This window comes from Nymphalis io, chromosome 2 (assembly GCF_905147045.1).
Source record: "Nymphalis io chromosome 2, ilAglIoxx1.1, whole genome shotgun sequence".
NCBI lineage: Eukaryota > Metazoa > Arthropoda > Insecta > Lepidoptera > Nymphalidae > Nymphalis > Nymphalis io.
Genome location: NC_065889.1, coordinates 10586800 through 10608701, shown reverse-complemented (window position 1 = coordinate 10608701; position 21902 = coordinate 10586800). Strand labels below are relative to the sequence as shown.

Below are 21902 nucleotides of genomic sequence, written 5' to 3'. Positions count from 1 at the left end.
CTGATGTTAAGTGGTCACCAACGCCCATAGACATTATTTTATTATTAGCATTATATTATTATTAGCATTGTAAGAAATGTTAACCATTGCTGTCATCGCCAATGCGCCACCTTGGGAACCTTGGTAACTAAGATGGTAAGTCCCTTGTGCCTCTAATTACCCTGGCTTACTCATCCTTCAACCCGGAACACAAATTGTTGTGTTTGCTAAACAGCAGTACTTGGTTGACCCAGTACTGCTGTTTACTATAATAAAATAATTATATAGATCATCCCGGAAATAAGGCAATTATTTATACATATATATATATTTATTTCCGGGCCTTATATATATATATATATATAAGGCCCGGAAATAATATATATATATATATATATATATATATATATATATATTATTCCTCCTTCAAATTATATATATATATATATATATATATATATATATATATATATATTATTTGAAGGAGCACAGCTTTAAAACTCATTACCAAAAGACGTTATGAATGCAAATTCAATCAATATATTGAAAAAAAAAAGATTAAAAAGTTATTAACTGGCACAAAATGTAGACTTATAAGTTATGGTATAGTATTTTATATTTAATGTTATTTTCTCAGTTTAAGTGGACTTTGATCTTTTTTAGGAAATAAATGTCTTAAGCCTTAAACCTTAAATCGCAATAATAAAATGAAGACTTTAAAAAAATCGTTAATATTAATAGCACATATTAAACAGATTCATTATAACATCGGAAGGAAACGTGCATTTTTCGTATAAACCGCTACATGTTTATTCAAACTGCGCAGGCACAATATGAAGGAATAAGCTAAGGTGGAGGACTTGGAAGTCCTTTTACACAGCTAAGAGGAGGACGGCCAGTCGGGATAGAGGTTTTAAAAGTGACACACAAAATTTGAGATGTAAATATAATTTGGAATACCATCTGTAGTGTGAAACGCTTAAGGCAAAATAACAATAATGGTATAAGCGTCACAATAAAATTCATTAAAAAAAAATTATAATTAAAATCAACTACTTGAATACTACTAAATACTATATTTAAAATAACATTATTGTATAATATATAGTATTTACTTTAAACAATAAGACCGTAATTGTATTCCTTTTCAACAACACACTGAACACAAAACGAATTAGATTAAGTGTTTATATAACAGAGGATACTAGTCCTTAAAATTCTAAGAAATGTTGTTCGACCTAAGCGATCACCTAATTGATTACTTGTTAATGTTATTAATATGGGTCAATAAAAAGTTTTTGATTTCTTCCGTCGAAGCTCCTAAATTGCAGAACTGATTCTGGAAGTGTACACTTGCCTTGGAAAGCAGATAAGGCCATTGAGAAAGCCTGCGCCTGATCTCTTTCCATAGGATTATAAGAGTGAAGAAATAGAGATCGCATCTTGGTTTGCGAACATCCTTGTGCACTATAATATATCTTGCACTGATAGCTAGCTAACCTTGAGATGGGCAACCGTGGCCGAAATCGATCTAGAGGACATTATCATCATGTGTAAGAAATTAACTGAAAATGTTTCCTAATAGCGTTTTCTTCACCGCCTTGTAACTAGCCACCTGGTCCGATGTTAAAAACAGCTAAAATAAGGATTTCATCTGTGTTATTGTTTAAAACCTATATCATTCGCCAACCGATCTATTTGCCTGTATTGTGCTAATGTATCGTTCAACTCGTCATGCATATTTTAAGCCTTTATTTCAGTAACAGCCTGTGAATGTCCCACTGCTGCGCTAAGGCCTCCCTTTTTGAGGAGAATGTTTATTTAAATTTAAATAACTCGTAATATTTATAAAACTACCTAATAAAATCTTTGACAGAAAAATTCACTAACTTTTTATCGGCCCGGCTTTTAAACCCATTTCAACCGCATGTTTCTACCAAGAAGTAACGGACGAGCATATGGGCCACCTAATCATATATGGTCACCAACGCCCATTGGCATTGGCATTGTAAGAAATGTTAACCCTCGCCCACATCGTTAATGCGCCACCGACCTTGGAAACTAAGATGTTATGCCCCTTGTACCTGTAATTACACTGGCTCACTCACCCTTCAAACCGGAACGCAACAATAACAAGTACTGTTGTTATGCGGTAGAATATCTGATGAGTGGGTGGTAGCTACCCAGACGAGCTTGCACAAAGCCCTACCACCAGTAAAAGTTATATTATAATAACAATTCCGTGCAAATTTGTGTGATTTTGTTGTTAATTATCGATGACATATGTATCTGCATATGCCGCGATTTTATATCTGTGGAAAATGTCACGAATTAATGTATTTAATATAAAGAAGAAAAGAAAAAATGAAAATATCGTATGTACTTTAAAACGTCAAAGTCCGTGGTGATATAAAGTCTTTTCCGTTTTTAAAAACATCATTAATATAATAAGATTATAAATTAATATACAATTTTACAAGCTTTGCATTTAGGGCGGAACAAGTTCAATTATAGTTTTTAAATATCCTAATTATATATTAATGAAAAGACTACGAAAAATGAAACTATTATCATAATGTCAACAACCTCTGAAGGACAGTCGGAAGGAATACCGGAAATATTCGCCATGGTATTGACGTAACATTTAAAAAATACGCACAAAGAGAATGTCAGCGAAGCGGAATATTATCGGAAAGTCATACGTCAGGAAAGTGTTTAATGGAGTCAATTAAAATAACATTGTAGTGAAAAAAACAACATTAAATATCGTAGCGATGACATTCAATTCAATTCATTACTCGAACTAGGCGTGCTAAATTATATTAACAAATATGGAACCATGTGAATAATATACAGAGCATGCAATAAACAGTTTTATCTTATAGTACGATGGCAGCGGGGAAGGCCAGAGATCACATTCGCCCCCTGAGAAGAGCTCTGCCGCGCCACGAGTGGAACACAGCACGGGAGGCTCCTGCAACCTTTCCAACCCTAGCCGAAGGCCGTATCACAGTTTTATTGGGTAAGAATCCCACATAACCCACATCCCACTCCAGGGGCCCGGATACCTTTCTGAAGGTTTTCACGGCGAAAAATAAGAGTGACCGCAAACGCAATCGCTATTTCATCGCAAACATCCGCGTTTAATTTATGAATAATTAGGAGTACTTACATATAACTTTCATTATTATTGGACATGAAAATAGATGTCTATTTATTCGGATGCTTTTGTCAATACTAGTTTACGCACGTGTCTTCGACCGCTTTTTGGAAGGGCGGAGGCAGGTTTTTTTGGAAAAAAAGCCTATGTTCTTCATTGGAGCTTGCTTCAAATCAAATTTCATCAAAATCGGTTCAATGGCTTAGCCGTGAAGATGTGACATACAGACAGATTTATGTTATACTCGTATATATTCACTATATGTGACCTGGCAGTGCTTTTATATTATTTAGTCGATTCTTTGCAACAACGTCAAGAGCCTCTTAATAAAATACAAGGATATACATATATAATTTCCTATAATAAATACATAAGTTTATTCTTATTGCTTAGCTGTCAAATTCAAGTCTTTGATACGTAATACAGTAAATATATTAATACAATAATATCTATATAATATAATATAATATAATATAATATATATATATATATATATATATATATATATATATATATATATATATATATATAATTGTAGCAGGTTGATATCTGAACAATATAGATATTGGAAAAAATTAATAGGGGGGTCTTTATTAAAGTAACAGAAGCCAAAACAACAGTTTATAGAATTTTTATGTGGCTGTCTGTCTGTATGTTTATACCCGCATCACGCAAAAACTACTGCATGGAATTAAATGCAGTTTCCACTGATGTATTGCTAGACGAAAATCTTATGCCTGCAAGAGGGCAGTTAACAGGCGATAGCAGGAGTTCCCGAGGTAGAGGACGCCCCTCAGGTGATCATGCATGCAGTGGTGCTATGCCAAGCACGCACTATTGTCTGCTCTTGCGAATATTGTGCGCGCGATGTGGCGGACGAACTCCTTCACGGTGGTACTGGTGGTGGAGTCTTGGTGTCTCTATGAAGATAAGTTAGTCGTTGTATATAGTTGTTACTCAAAAAAAAACATAAATGGTGCTGTTTACATTTTAATGTTTTGTCTCAACCGACCATTCGTGTACCTACCGTATTCATCACATATTCTACCGCCAAACAGCAATATTTAGTATTGTTGTGTTCCTGTTTGAAGGGTAATGGCTCACCAGTGTACAAGAGGTACAAGTGACATAAAAATATAGTTTCCAAGGTTGGTGGCACATTGGCGATGGAAAGGATGCTTAATATTTTTGTATAATGTCAATGTCTATTATTAAGTAGAGGTAAACTATTGTAGTAAATAAAACGGGCCACCTTTTTCAAGAACGCAGATCATAGAACATATTAATAATTTTTAGACATCGTATCGTATCACATCATCATCATATATCACAGCCTAACTGTGACATCAATTCCATCGCGCACAAAGAAATTTGGCAACTCCTTCCTTTGTCGCACTTCCAAAAAATGGAATTCCTTACTAGCTCACGTGTTCCCCTCTTCTTACAACCCGGGTTCCTTCAAACGAGGCGTGAAGGGACGGTTATCCGACACGAACGAAAAGAGTTCAGGACCAACGGCTTTACATGCTTTCCGTATTCACTTCCAACTTCCAGACTTTTGAATTTTGAAAATTCATCGACTAAAAGAGTGAAATAGTAAATTTTTTATTTCTGATGTAAGACATATGGAAATCGATAATTTGACATCTGTTAATTAAGGAACGTCTGTTAAAGCTTTTTTGTAGATTCATCACCAAAAAAGAAAAAAAAATCCCAAAAAAAACATTACTACTACTATACATTTCAGTAAAATATGTTGACATTTTTGAAAATTCATGTTAGACGATACGCGAAAAACTTCTTCGGACTCAAGATAATAAAATCTAACAATTTGTTATAGGTTTGTATAGCTGTAACGTATATTGCGCGTATTATCATTAAAACCATATCAATTAATCGTTCGTGTACAATCTTTTATATATTTTAAGATCAAATCTACAATAACGTACAATTATAAGTCATTATATTATTATTATTTATTAATTCTGGGAATAAATAAAAATAAACGTGAGTAAATTCGATTTATATTCAGCATTCTATAATTACTTGCGTATGATATCTAATTAATGTAAATTTTTCCTTTGTCTACTAAACAAAAGCTTTTTAAAAAAAATAACTAGCAAAACGCGGAATTCGGTTTGTGACGAAAAACTTTCAAAATCTGCCATTATAACGTACATAGTGCCTATTTAAACCATACATGATACAAAATATTATAATAATGTAAATTATATATAATTATGCAGCGGTAAACTAAAATAAAAATAATGTTGTTTTGGGTTTCTCGCAAATAGCCATATTAACTTAAAAATAAGTTATTTTGAAACAACGGACAGACACTTCAATTTTGTTTTTTTGTATATATACTTTATTGTAAACAATTCCCTAACCTTTCGTATTAATGATTGACTTCTGTACGAGTGTTTATTTATATATAATTTCTTAGAATAATGTTAAGTTATTTGTAAACAAAGAGTAAGTAACTATACTTACCATAACTTAAATAAATAACGTAACGTAAATTAAATAACACAGTTAATTAAGGTGCAAGACAAACCAAAAAAATTTCAACGGTTTTTACTTTTCTAGACAATAAAGGATTGTAATATTCTGTGTACACACACACTTTAAAAAATGTAACAGAAGAAAATGAATTTATAACAACAATATAAAAAAAATATTTATATATATGCAATATCTGATTTTGTGTTTGGTGTCGCTGCCAGTCCACGTAAAAAAAAAACTAGACCGTTTGAAGGAAAGAAACCGACGAATTCCTTCGATTTAAACTTAAATATTGGCGACATCCGAGGCCCCTACCCGAAATAGCATAAATAGACAATCTGCAAAGATATCGAATATATTCGCACAGCAGCGAATTGAGAAGAAGAAAAGAATGATAGCAATATTCGTTTTAAGGAATTACTATTCTTATTAACCCTTATAATCAATAGTAAAGCTTGGAGTGTGGACGATAATAGCTTAAGGACCGAACCTGTTTTATGTAACTATGCAAATAAACCATTGCGCTATTGAAGCTTCACATTTTTATTGTTGTTGTTTGAAGTTAATACATCGCGGTACGCTTATTTATATATTAAATTTAGCTATACATACAATAATTATATTCTTAACACAGAATGCCATTATTTAAATCATTGAAATATATAACCTATTTTCTTAATCCTTTATAGTCTTGTACATTCATCAAAATGTCACGGAGATGTGAGATCAACGATTATAAACCACTTAATATTTCAATTAACAAGAATTGACATCACCGATATGGATTTCAAACATTATCGCAGTTTATAAGAGCTCTCAATATATGTAGCTTTATTAGATATTTATTTCAATGTATTCTTTTCATCTCTATTGTTATACGATTATAAAATTTTTGGTGTTTCTAAACCGCGTGGGTTTATTTTTTTATAATTTTACTAATCATTTTTTTGGTTACAAACATAAAAATAACGTATATAGTACAGGATATACAGCAGGTTAAGAAGACCGGGGAGAAGACGGCGGCGCTATGCAAACCTTCTCCTCCCGCCGTAAGTGTCGCCGGGGGTAGGGGGTCTCTGTACCCCGATAAACCCTTACAATTTGGAAGCCTGCCGAGGCAGACCTACCGTCGGGACGTCACGGTAGTATGCGCTAGCGATCCCGTGTCCCCCGAAAAGACGGTGTGGGTATCGCTGGTTTTTTAGTGCGTATTCCGGCGCCTTCAGCGTCGGTGAGCCCCACATACCCCCCACTTCATGCGTGGGAAACGCATAAATGCGTTTTTCCAGCGAAAACCAAAAAAAAAGAAAATACAGCAGGTTAAAAGAGTGCATAGGTATATCGTTACAGCGATCTCTTCCAGGCAACCTTTGTGACAGAATCTTTAAGAAGCTAAGAAAAATTAATAATTCAAGTCTATAAAACAGAATATATTGAATACAATATTTTACAGTGAAAACATAAAATAAATAACAAAGGTATTTAAAATTTGTATAATTAATTTAATTAACAATTACACTATAACGTTATTTACACAATCAGAAAAAAATATATATAAATATTGATCAAATTAATGAAACTTAGTATATAATATGTCGTACATAATATTGTTTTTCTGTTTCATTCATCATTCCCTCCAATTACTTCGGGTGTAAGCTACATTTGATGTTATAATTATAAATAATATTTAAATTTCTTAAGGCATCTTAGGACATTATCACAAATTATATTATTAACTTAGACGATAAATAATAATTAATAACATGGTAAACCTACCACAATTATATGTAATATTACTTGTGCAAATTACCCAGTAGCCAAAGGTAGCAAAGGAAAACAGCGATGATCTTTGAATAAAAAATACAATTTTTCCTTAACATCACCTCATAATTGATTTTCTATGTCATCCTCAAGGTTTACAAAAAAACTCGGAAACCCTTACCGTACCAAATGGATTTTATTCATTGTACATTTTGGTTTATCGGGGTTTTACCAGAGCCATTTTAAGCCGTATTATCAATATATTTACGGAATTACAATAAAAATAGTTCCATACTCATCGTTGACTCCACTTTGTTACAAGGACGCGATCAACTCGACCAAATCTCGTAATGCTGATATGAGCTTGATTTTTACAGTGGATTTTTCTGCCGCTAAAAAACACATATAGTGACAATTACTTAAGAACGAAATAATGTAGTCGAGAATAAAATTCATATAAAATTCACATCCTATTATATATATATTCAAAAAAAATATAACATTATAATTATTTAAGTGATAGAGTCCTGACCAAATTCTGGGTACGTCAAGCAATCTAAATCGGAGATAATATGATCTACAAACACAGGCACATCTGTTTCCCAGTTTTCACTTACAAGCCCAGTTGAAATGGCGATCCGTCAAGATCGTAGAATAGCAGGGACAAGCTACTTGCAATTTCAACTCCAGAATGCCGCTAAGAATATTTTAATAGAAAACAAAACCATAACATTTATCAGCCTGTCCCGGTAATCAAAACCAGGAGCTCCGGATCTGCTTTATAAGCAAACAACTAAGCAACGAATCAGCATTATCATAGAAGCGAAATTATGTGAAAATGCTTCGCACAGTTTCGTATTAATTACATATTCAATATTGTTATATTTAGAAAAAATAATACCAATTCGCCATAACCATTTTATTCCCAAACTGACACATTCTAAACTTATGTCAAATATACTATTAATTATTACCTGCCAGTACCGGCAATATCAACATACATTACACCTCCCTTCTTAATTTACCATTACAATTAGGAATTTTTTGGTCTACCTGTGGAGCTAGCTATATTTGGACAGGGTGCTGAACTGTCGTTATTACTACCACCAATTACGTTTGACCCGCCATCTCCTACTAGTCGTGATATCGTGACAGCATTCTCACCCTCAACCACATTACACTCTTTGTTCGGACTAGGAAAATAGAAGAAATTTGGTGTTCTTTTTTGATCTGGTCAACGTGTCTTTTTAATAGCTGACCTTTTCCATTGTCAACTATATATTGCTGCAATCCTTCACTACGGATTATAGTAGCTTTACACCATTTATCAGGACCGCTATACATCCTCATCCATACTGCCTCCCCATCTTTAAATTTACGTGAAGTTCTACCAGTTAGCTTTACCTGATTCTCATGTTCTATCCGAACTTTATTCTCACATAATCCATCGCTATGCATTAAATCTAGCCTAGATCGTAACGAGCGTCTTTGTAAAAGCATAGCCGGATTCTCACTTGTAGTACTGTGAATACTATTCCGATACGCTAATAAAAAGGTTTGTAATGCTAAATCTACATCAACCTTATCTCGTTGCGCTTTTAATAGCACGCTTACATAATTTCACAGCACTTTCCACAGCTCCATTCGAAGATGGGTGATAAATCGGTGAAAATAATTGCTTAATACCATTTTTAATTAAAAATTGTTTAAACTCTAAACTAGTAAAAGGAGGACCCTGATCTGAAACTAACTCCTTTGGTAAACCGAATCTTGCAAAGATTGACGTTCGTTTTTGTCATTCTAAAAATTTCAATCCATTTCGTAGTCCAATCGATAATGACCAAAAATATACTTCCATTTATTGGTCCTAGGAAATCTATGTAAATTTGACTCCAAGGCTCTGAACAGTGCGGCCACGGATTTGGTGGAGATCGTGGTGGCGCAGCGGACTCTATAGCACAAGTTTCGTATCGTTTGCACAAATTTTCTACATCTGTGTCTATGTTCGGCCACCAGACATAACTCCTAGCTAAAGACTTTGTTTTAACTATCCCCATATGACTAGCATGAAGTTGCTTTAAAACGATTTCCTGGAGTATTTGTGGTACAACAATATCCCCACATAATAACCACGTTCGCAATTAAGTTCATTACGTCTATAAAAGTACTGCCTAACCTCTTCTGATGGGCAAACCTCGGGCCATCCCGACTGATTGTATAGTAATACTCTACTCAATACGTTGTTTATACAAGTTGCTGATTTTATTTGATCATTTGTCACTGGCAAAAAAAATTCTATAAACTATATAATATATATATAACTATATATAACTAATTTCTTTTGGGTCACCTAACTTTGAAATAATGGGAGCAAGCCTTGATAAGGCATCTGTACAACTTTTTACTGATGATACATATTCAATATCATAAGTGTATCCGGATAAAAGTACAGCCCACCTTTGAAGGCGTGTGGCTGCCATAACTGGGATACCTGACTTACTACCGAATATAAACGTTAATGGTTTGTGATCAGTTCTCAATATAAACTTTCTACCATACAGATACTGATGAAATTTTCTAACACCGTAGACTATTGAGAGCGCTTCTCGATCAATTTGAGCATACGATCGTTCTGCAAGCGTAAGCGAACGTGATGCATAAGCAATGGGTCTTTCAATTTGTGGCGTTATATGAGATATAATCGCACCTACACCAACGCTACTCGCATCTGTGGTAAGTACTAAAGGCAAGTTCGTCGAGTATTGTTGTACAGCACGTCACAAGAGCTTAATTTATTTTTTATTTCATTAAAAGAATTTTCACATTCTTCATTCCAACAAAATTTAGTACCAGATTTTAATAGATATATATAACGGAGCTAAAATAGTGCTTACATTTTTAATAAATTTTGAATAATTCATGACCATTCCTACAAAGGCTCTCAATTCTGAAATATTTGTTGGTGCTCGAGTATTTACAATGGCTTTGACTTTACTTGGGCACGTATGAACCCTGTATTTGCTTATTATAAAGCCTAAATATGAAACGGTCTCTGAAAAAAAACTACACTTATCTCTATTTAACCGTAAACCGTGCGATTGTAATCTATTGAAAACGTTATTTAAATTTTCCATATGGGACTTGCTATCTTTTCCTGTTATTATTATATCGTCAAGAAATACTCCTACGTGTAGCAAATCAACAAATAATTGTTCCAGTCGTCTTTGGAATATACCCGGGCTAGACTAGATTTATTACTGTATATTTTTTTGTTTCGTCGAGTTCAAATTGTGCATAAGCTTTACAAAGATCAATTTTACTAAAGCGTTCACCACCTTGTAGCTTTACTAACAAATCTTCGACCCTAGGTAACGGATAACGATCAATATTAATTATTTTGTTTAAGGTTACTTTATAGTCTGCACAAATTCTTATGCTTTCGTTCTTTTTGACCACTGGTACCACTGGACCAATTGGCGTTGCCCAGTCCGAACGTTCGACGGGGGTGAGTACACCGTCACGTACCAATTGTTCGAGAGCTCGCTCCACAGGTTCGCGAAGTGCATACGCAAGCGGTCGTGCACGCATAAATATCGGTTGTGCCTCCTGCAGATGGATACTAACAGATCCGCCCGTAAACCGTCCCAAACCTTCCTTAAAAACTTCACAATATCTGGAACTAAATTCCGCAAAATTAAACTCTTTAACATTATTGATGTTATTATAACATGACATGAGAGGTACCTGAACACCTAATTCAAAAATCCATTGTATACCTAATAACATCGTTTTACCATTCTTAATTACATATAAATCTAAAAATTTACTTTTATTTTGATATGATACAAGAGGGCGTATCACTCCTATCGGTCGTACTAATTCACCAGTATAATATCTTAAGGTTAAGTTACATGTTTTAATTTTTAAATTTTTAAATTCTTTAACATACATTTCATGACTTAGACAAGAAATTGCGCTACCTGTACTCTATAATCGTCCATTCATATTAGTTGATATCAAAAACGGTTTACATTGCTCTAAGGCCAATTGATTAAAGTCAACTTTTACCTCATCACTATTGTTACTACTGCTTCCTTCTGCATCTTCAAGACTATCAACAATATTGTATTGGCATGTCATATTTGGACAGACCCTACGAATATGACCTCGACGATTACAGACCCGACAGACATAACGTATAAATTGACACGTCTTGGAGTCATGTGAGCCCCCGCAGGCATTACATGCGCTAGGCATTGACTTTTTTCTGCGCCAATTAATCGTATCTTCTAAACTATTATTTGGGTTATTCCGGCGAATCGTATTATCCACTCTACCCTGCTGATACTTTGTACGCCACATACCACTGCTTTTGTCTCGCCATGCTCCCGCCATGGCCTGGCATGCAACCGTACTATTGTTTGAATTTCCTATTCGACTGTCAACTGCCGCTGCATTTCTCTCAGTCGCCTCCATGTTAACTGCCAGTTGATAAGCTTTCTTAAAATCTAATTGCTCTTCTGCGAATATTCGCTGACGAATGACATCACTACTTAAACCACATACTAATTGATCACGAAGACTTTCTTCTAGCCAACTACCAAACTCACATGTTTTTGACATCTTCTTCAATTCTGCTGTATACTCTGATATACTCTCACCATTAATTTGAATTCGCTGACGAAATTTAAAGCGTTCTGCTAAAATGCTTGACTTAGGTTGCAAATGTTTTCCCAAAATTTCTATTAATTGTTTAAAAGATTTTGAACTGGGTTTATCAGGTGTACATAAGTTTACTAATAATTCGTAACATTCAGACCCAATGACTGTAATCAATGTTGGGACATATAATTAATTGGGTATTCTATTGGCAATTAGATATTGTTCCAAACGTTCAACGTATAAATATCAATCATCTGAATTTACTTGAAATTCACTAATTTTACCTATAGACATATTTATTTACTTTTACCTTCGATTAATTAATAAAAATACACACGCATTTGTGAGTTTTAAACCACTTCGTCGCCACTGTTATATTTAGAAAAAATAATACCAATTCGCCATAACCATTTTATTCCCAAACTGACACATTCTAAACTTATGTTAAATATACTATTAATTATTACCTGCCAGTACCGGCAATATCAACATACATTACAGATATATGTTTTTTTCCTATATTACTTCCTAAATTTGCCCTCTTTTAAATACCTTATTGGTCAAGTAGGCCAAGGTTTTGTCCTATCGGTTAGTTCCGCTAATAGATTTGTAAGTTTATTTTCTGTCGTCGTTTGGCTATTTGAATAAAATTTGATTACAAATAACGACTATTTTAAGTATTTACTTTTTCCAACATTTTTACATAATATCGTTCTAAGACTTGCAACTTTAAGCAACATCATCATATCATATACTTTATAGGATACATATTAATAACACACAATACTTTCTATATATTTATTAATTTTAAAATGTATACATCAAAATGTGTCCTACATTGACACTGTCAGAGATTAGTCAGCCAGACCGACAGACATATATAAAAATATTATATACCGTATTATAAACAGTGAATTGGCATAGAAATAACTAATGCTATTACAATGCCAAGGGCAGAAGTGATCATTTACCTTCGTTTACTCACCTGCCTTCATACCATTAATAAAAATACATATATAGACATAGAAATGCTAACAATTTAAAAGTAATATTATTAGTTAATAAAGTTAAAGCCACCCACTTCGATTAAGTTCCGATTTGAAGTGTAAGTGAACCAGTGTACAAAGGGACATGACATCTTAGATCCCATAGTTAGCCATGCATATACGTTCTATTGTATGATAAATATTTCTTAGAATATCTATGAACAGTACAATAAACAACAGTAAAAATTAACATAACAGATATTAGGTTTCACATTATAATTGTTAAACTTCTTAAGAGCACGCCTACAGCCCGCATATTTCATCCACACGTTCATTACAAGAACGGCGTCTCTTAGTACGCGATCTAATTTCTATGCATTTTCTACACACAGCAACTACCGGTAATGTATTTTTGCCCATATTTAACAAACTATTCGGAAGAATATGGTGTAGCTTTTTAACTAGAATATGATAATTAATACAAAGCGTTACATCACCGTAATCGACCAGCTCCCACGGTCTTGATGATATCAGCAAAGTAATTTCAAGAACTCTTAGAGTATACTATTAGCGACCACTATTCCGTTCATATTACCATTAAATAACAAACTCTGTTCCTGCTACTCAGCACAAATGTTTAATTCCACATTCCAATTTGTATTCATGTTCATGTTCATTTAATTTGAATTGCGGGTGACACGCGATAGATGTCGTTACTCGCAAAAACAAAATCTAGTAAGTGCCTAGGCATATATTATATTTTAGGAAATTTAAAAATAAATCCCTAATCTCAGCCCTAGATTGAGTGTAAGCATTTCAAAATATTTATCAGGTTTTAGTCTCAATTACTAATATAATATATATCTAATAATTATAAACAAAAAAAGTCTATGGAGACAATTTGATAATACTGTTTGTGATCAAACTTAAACTTATAATGTAGTTATACATACAATATTTTATTTATATCTTTGAACTGGATGTACCATACAAATTCGTGTCAAAGATTAATATTAACTTAATTCGGCTTAGTTTGTAAACAAATAAATAAAATAAATAATTTCCACAGACTAAAAAAATCCTAAAGCCTAATTATAGCTTACTACCCACAATTATTATAACAATCAAGTAAACGATCAGAGAGAAGTAAATTATTATCAACTTTACAAATTATGGAGGTATTCTATGTATATTACAAAATGTGATTAAAAAACGTTTAACATTCGATATTATTACAATTAAATTGATTGCAATATGCACATACGTAACAATGTTATATAAATGTGGTTGCAATTATAAATTAAATCGATTTATTCTCGACTTCGTAATTTAAATAGTTACATGTTAATTCATTTAATACACATACAACCCTTTTTTATTTTATCACACTCAAACTGTGTGACACTCAAATCACACATATAACCCTTTTTTTTCTCGCAGTGGAAACCTTCAGAAAGGTACCCGGGTCCTATGAGGGTGGAACCGGGTTATGTGGGATTCTTACCTACTAAAACCACTGCGATGGCCGTCCTCAGCACGGATCGGAGAGGCTGCGGGATCGTGTTGATATAATGCATCCGCAGCCTCTCCCGTGCTTTGCTCCACTCGTGGCTCGGCGGAGCTCTCATCAGGGGGCGAATCTCGCCCACCCCCGCACTCCTCGCTAGTGCGTACGGCAGTTCGAGGCCATCACGGCCGCCGTCCTCCACAGGGCCGTCTGAAATAGGACACGTGAGGCTCCTACCTCACGCATCCACGGCCCCAGGGTTACGTCCTATCTTTTAAGCCCCGGGCTTCTGGGCTATGGGAGGGCCGAGACGACGCCGTCGTCGTCTCCGCCGAGCAGGATTGGCCCTTTCCCGTTCCCGCTCCGCCGTCTCTTTCTAAACCATGACGGTCTCACAGAAGGAGGCTACGGCCCTCCACGCCGATTCCCTGCGAAGCATCGCCGACACGATTGTTCGCAGGGACAGGTCTTGTCCGATTTCACGGACCAAAATCTCCCTCTCCGCACTCCACGCGGGGCACACATATGCTGAGCGGTGTCCCGGTCCGCGCCACAGTGGTGAGACATCGCCGTCGATTCGCGTCCGATCTTACACAGGTATTCTCCAAAACAACCGTGACCGGTCATTACCTGCGTAAGTCGGAAGGTGACTCGTCGCTTTCGTCTCATCCAGGCTTCGAAGGCTCTCAGGATCGCTCCAACGACGCCTTTGCATGCGTACCGTTCTTCACAGAGACGGTCGCGCCACGTCGCTAGAGCCCTCCGGTGTTCCTGCCGCTTCAATGCCTCGAGCGCACTCGAAGTGGGCGCGCTTTCACTGTTCTGGCGGAGGATGCGAGTCTGTTGGTAGACCCTCGCATCCATATCCGCCAGAATATCCAAGGGCGAAAAGCGTGCTAGGACGGTTGCCGCCTCGTAGGATATCGTGCGATATCCCCGCACTATGCGGATAGCCACTCTCCGCTGCGAACTTTGGATCTTAGTACTGCAGCGGCGGACGCCCGATAGTCTGTGAGACCAAACGGGTGCCCCGTAGAGGGCCATCGATCGCACGACACCGGCATAGAGACGGCGAACTTCCTCCCTCGGTCCCCCGAGATTAGGCAGCAGTCTGTGCATGGCACCCGCTACCTTCTCGATCCGGGGGGCTAAGCGCTCGAAGTGCTCCTCAAAGCCCCAGCGACCATCCAGTGCGAGGGCCAGGTATTTCATGTACCTGGCCACCTGTGCGAGTCAGGCGGTTCCCTGCTCCTTGGCAGTTTATGGAACCATAGCGCCTCCGTCTTATAGGACGCGATCCGAAGGCCCAACTCGCAGATTTTTCGACGACAATGTTCACCCCAAGCTCGGCGAGCTCTTTGGTTCTCTCAAAATTCTCCCCCGTTGCCAGCACCAACTTGTCGTCTGCATAGCAGATAATGCTGACACCTTCAGGGAGAGTGACGCGCAGGACTGCATCATAAGCGAGATTCCACAATAGAGGCCCCAAAACTGACTCCTGTGGGACACAGCAAACCTCCCTCCGGATCCTCGTACCGTCTTACTACATATACGAAACGTATCTGTCGTGCAAGTAGCCACCGATGATCGCCTGCGGGTAAGGAGGTACACGATAGTGTATGAGTGCCCCCTAATAGCGTCCCAGGGCAACGTGTTGAATGCGTTGACGATATCGAGACTTATCGCCAACGCCACGCCACCCCGGGCCACCGCCTGCTCCGACAGAGTCCGGACGTCAAGATTGCGTCAATAGTCGAGCGGCCCTGTCGGAAGCCGACACTCAGCCAGGTCGGGGCCGACACGCGACAGATGCTCACACAGACGAGAACACACACATATAACCCTATCCTAACATTATAAATACGAAAGTAGCTCCACCTGTCTGTTACGCTTTCACGGCTAAGCCGCTGAACCTATTTTGATGGAATTGTGTATGAAGCAAGCTTGGAATTGACTTTGGCTTCCAAGAAAGGACATAGGTTACATTCATATCTTAAACCAGAGACCAATAAAAACATGCGAGCGAAGCCACGGGTGAAAGGTAGTTCACAAATCTTAACGCATACTCTAGGATATTGGACTTCTTATATTGTACATATCTCCATTCAGATTTGCGATGCGATAAATGCGATAAACGCATTATTAAAATAGTTGAATGTCATGGCCTGTGTGATACTGACATTCTGGCAAATAAATGATTATTACTATTATTAATATTATTAACAGTTCATTACAGGTTTGCGCCACCAAACGTGTTAACTATGATGCCACAAATGTAAAATTAAGTTAGTTGTACTGGTGGTACTGGTGTTTACTGGTGGTAGGGCTTTGTGCAAGCTCGTCTGGGTAGGTACCACCCACTCATCAGATATTCTACCGCAAAACAGCAGTACTTGGTATTGTTATTTTCCGGTTTGAAGAGTGAATGAGCCAGTGAAATTACCGGTACAAGGGACATAACATTTTAGTTCCCAAAGTTGGTGGCGCATTGGCGATGTAAGCAATGGTTAAAATTTGTTAAAAGAGTTTTTTTTTAAATATATCGCTCTTGATTGTTATCACACCTAATGGAGAGTGATGATACAGTCTAAGGTGGAGCGCGCTTGCCTTGACTTAACTTGAAGATGCCCATATGTATGGTGGTGGGGAAAACGGAGGTAGGTGGTGGAGTAGCGGTAGCTTGCACCGGTACATTGCGTGTAAAACTTAACTTACATAAATAAAGTATATTTTTATTGGTTTTGGCTACTATTTATAGTTAGTGTATTTAGTGACTCCTTTACTTGCAAGAACTTTTCTCATGCGGTTTTTAGACTTCCAAAATCATTTACGTTAGATAAAAAAGTATTTTTATAATCAAATTGTATCATATATTTAAAGACTGTCAAGATTTCACTGCAAATGCAGATGTAATCTTAGTAATACCAATCCTAACATATTTGGTAGTCTAAATTCGAAATTACTAATTAATTAGTAAAGTATATTTTGTTCTTTTTTATTTACGATATAATTTCTCTATTTAACAATTAATTGCTATTGTTCCACTCAGATTAAGTAAATATATTAGTATTTTATAAGTGATCACTTTGAAAACTGCTAGTTCTAAATAATCTGTGACACAGTCATCAGCACCATCTACCCTGATTTATAAAAGCACAATTCACAATTGTTTTAACAAAAATTTAGAAATTGTTTAATTAAATAAAGCCGAATAAAACTAATAAAAAATAATTTTATTTCAATTCAGTATTTTTTTAAACGATTTTAAATAAATATAAGTTCACTTCAACGCCACTGACGTCGGTTATCTATCATACAATACGTATTACTATTTGTAAAAAATACGCTTCCCATTACAGATAAGGCGACCTACGATCTTTAAATTTCGTCATTATATGTCAATATTTATTCATTTGATTTTTAATCGACAATGCGTACATTTTAATATTTTAAGACAATGTGGTCGACAGCTTTCTTGTTGCTGTTATTTTGTTTACGAGTGACACACGTCAAAACGCAAGGTGGGTACTTTGACATTTGTTTTTAATATTTTTTTGTATTAATATCGTTGACTGTAATTCCCTAAATCGTTTTATAATTAAAAGCTTAATTTGTTGTAAGGATTGGTAAGGATTGCACATAAGCAAAATATATATTTATAGAAAGAGAGAAAACAAATATATTTTAATATAGTCAAACCAATGAATTAATTTTATTTTATTATGTTTAAAACAATTTATAAGATTTATTATATATTTTTAAATGTTTTAACGCCTTTTTTTAAAAACAATATATTCTTATCCGTCCTTCAATATTGCTATTTAATAGTTGCAGGCGATGAATTTACCTTTGAAACAACGAAAAGCAATGAAACTGAAGGAGCTAAAGGCGATGAATTTTCCTTTAAAACCACGACAATCAATGAAAATAAAGAGCTTACTGGTGATGAATCTTCCATTGAAACCACGTCAACAAATGAATCTAAAGAGCTTACAGGTGACGAATCTTCTATTGAAACCACGACAATCAATGAATCTAAAGAGCTTACAGGTGATGAATCTTCCATTGAAACCACGACAATCAATGAAACTAAAGAATCTGCAGCCGATGATTTTTCCTTTGAAACAACAAAAAGCTATGAAACTGAAGGAACTATAGGCGATGAATTTTCCTTTGAAACCACAAAAAACAATGGAACTAAAGAATCTGAAGTAAAATTGAGTGATTATATTGTTAAAGTCATCGAATACTACAAACAACCTAACCCTAAAGGATTGCCAAGCGCTAACATCCCAGATCCATACTATGTTCCTGACACCAGACAAACATTAGGTTTCGGAACTAATCTGGAATTTACGGACACAGCAGTTCATGGTGTTAATAAGTTTCGCGTACTATATATTAATGCAGATATCGGAAAAATGGAGGTTTGTTACTGATCATAAACTTAAGATTTTTATTTTACTGTTATTTTTATTATTGTTTAAAAAATAATTTTGTAATTTACAGTGTCACTCCGCTTTTGAAATTGATAAACTGCAAGTTCGAGGCAAATATTCATTGAATGTGTGGCTCAACTATTACCCAGGGGATTTTACTGCTGATATTATTGGCATAAAAAACAAAGTGTTAGCTACATTAGGTGTTGAACAAGATGGAAAATTGAGAGCACAAAACATATCAGTCGATATAACATTTAAAAATATTACGGTAAAATTCGAAAATGCAGGTTTTCTAGCCTCGATGTTGCAAGGTGTTTTCAATTCCATGGGTAGCTTAGTGTATGATTCTATCAGAACCTATCTAGTACAAGACGCACACAAAAACATGAGGGAAGATATAAATAAAAAATTGGACGAAATCGTTGGGAATATTAAATTTCCCAATACCATATCTCCAATGGATATGATAATGGTAGATGTAAGAAATAAAATCAAAGATATGAAAATGGATCCATTGGAAATCGAAGACTATTTTTCACATATTGGAATATTTAAAATAGCTCTGCATAATACCTTGCTTAAAGGCTTATCTACCTTTCATCGAACTGGAAATATAAGTCTTAGTTTAGAAAATAATACAATAGTGTCTGATTTTAACATTGGTGCTAAAGAGCTACTAGGTTTGACGCGTTGGGAAGTTTCTGGAATGAATGGATATTTGAATAAAACGGGAACTGTTTCCTTTTCCGTGGAATATATTAAAGCAAGATTTGTATTTGCTCTTGCATTAAATAGAATAAAAAGTATAGAATTTAGAGATTTACATCTCGACGTTGGTAATATACAAATCGGATCTGATGGAACAGGAACATTGGATTATATAATTGAACTATCAGCTAATATATTGCCAACTCTTCTACGATATCAGATAATACAAGCAATGGAAAATCCTGTTAGATGGATGATACAGCAAAAAATAGATAATTTAAACATAGAAGAAGTTATAATTAATGAATTACCAAAAATAGATCAATTGCAAAGAAAAGACTTCCAGCTTTCTGAGTTGAGGTGTCTTAAATCGACTGATGAAATCTTTTTCGACGATGAAGAATTTTTCAATTTTTGAGTAACTGTTTATATATTCTAACTAGCTGTGCCAGCGGTTTCACCCGCGTATAACTTAAAAAAATCCCTAAAAGCAGACTAATAATAGTTCAGTGTACAATAGTATTTTATAAAAACTAATTTGCAAATAATGCATTATTTTAGAACAAATTTGATTACCATACAAAAAGTTAAAGTCAACCTTAAAAGATAGACATGTATCCTACGCATGGGCGAGTTAACCGATGTGCACCAGTATAAGCTGAGCCCCATTTAATTGATTGTCTAGATCTGAGTTCAACTTACGTTGGAAATACTAAATCTCTGAAACTGACATTTTTTAACTTGTATTGTTCCTATAAACTTTCAATCATCATCATTTTACAGACTATCATTTATAGGTAGCTAAAGTTTCAACCAATTCAACTGAACAGTTATTTTATAGCAATTCTATCGAATACATTGGTGAAAATCACATTCAAATCCGTTAAGTCATTTCTAAGATTTGCATGTACAAACGCGCAGACAAACAGATAAACAGACAAAAATTCTAGCAATAATTGTTTTGGGTTCTATTGCGTTGATAACGGCACCCGGTAATCGTTTTACTGAAATATCTTCAATGTACAGACAGCGATCAGTTAAATATTTATTTTATGTATAGATAGTAATAATTTAATTTGAGTTTTATATTTGCAATTTTATTGTATTTAGCTTTTATTATAATGCCTATCTATGTAATTTAAATAAAAACTAAATAACTTGTTGTAAATGTAACTAACCACAAAAAATACCTTCCAATACCTACCTATTACTTCACATACAGGTATATTGCGTATTTAACAAATCGCTAGGACCTTGAATATCGCAAAACAGACAACCATCAACGACGTTTGCCCTCACGCATAGCACCGCGCAGCGCGCGCTTACATTTTCAACGTCGTAACTTTTAAAATATTTGTCCAAATGACATAGTGTAAGTGACAAAGTTTATCTACTTTAAATATCAGAAGTGACAAAAGTATTTGTTTCGATAAGACTCAATTTGTTAATACAAAATATGCATTTTGGAAATAAATACCAAATTTTATTGTATTTTCGATTCACTATTATAGCGATAATAGCTTACACATAAAAGATAGATATATGCTGTCGCGAACTTTTTTACTGAACTAATAAGGAGATACATTTGCACCATACATTATATTCGTATAACTCTTACGATTTTTGCAGCGTACGCCAGAATGGCTCGCAGATAGGAGAAATTTTTCCGACTTACGTGACACGTTATATTTTGGCCAATTTAATCTATAGCTGTATAAATTATAGCCTGTATGTTATTCTGATGTATGAGCTATATTATTGTAAAGTTTCATTAAAATCCATTTAGTGGTTTTTGCGTGAAAGAGTAACAAACATCCATACTAAATTTCCCGTTTATAATAATAGTAGTAATACTTATACATCCATATCTAAATTCTGCCACATGTGTATTCCACCAACCCGCATTGGAGCAGCGTGGTGGAATAAGCTCCAAACCTTCTCCTCAAAAAGGAGAGGAGGTGGATATTCTCAGGCTATTACTGTACTACTGTACTGTACATCCATAAAACGTCATCATTTTTAGTGAAATATATAACTTTAATATGATTTAATACTATTGTTAAAAATATTAATAAAACATACCCGCTTCTTACTAGAAGTATATTCTACAAATGTAATTGAAAAATATAAATAATATTCAACAACCATGATTGTAGTGCACTGCCACCTACAATACCTGCATGTGGCCATAC

At 35.1% G+C, this 21902-nt stretch overlaps 1 protein-coding gene and 1 pseudogene across 1 annotated transcript; one reads left to right on the top strand and one right to left on the bottom strand.

Moving 5' to 3' along the window:
- Positions 1-11392: 11392 nt before the first annotated feature.
- Positions 11393-12361, bottom strand: LOC126774983 (uncharacterized; annotated as a pseudogene).
- A 4823-nt stretch (positions 12362-17184) lies between these two features.
- LOC126774975 (uncharacterized) lies at positions 17185-20140 on the top strand. The gene is made up of 3 exons (XM_050496671.1): positions 17185-17248; positions 18389-18987; positions 19070-20140. The coding sequence occupies exons 1-3, from the start codon at positions 17185-17187 to the stop codon at positions 20126-20128; spliced, it is 1722 nt and encodes a 573-aa protein (XP_050352628.1). The 3' UTR covers positions 20129-20140.
- The last annotated feature ends 1762 nt before the right edge of the window (positions 20141-21902 follow it).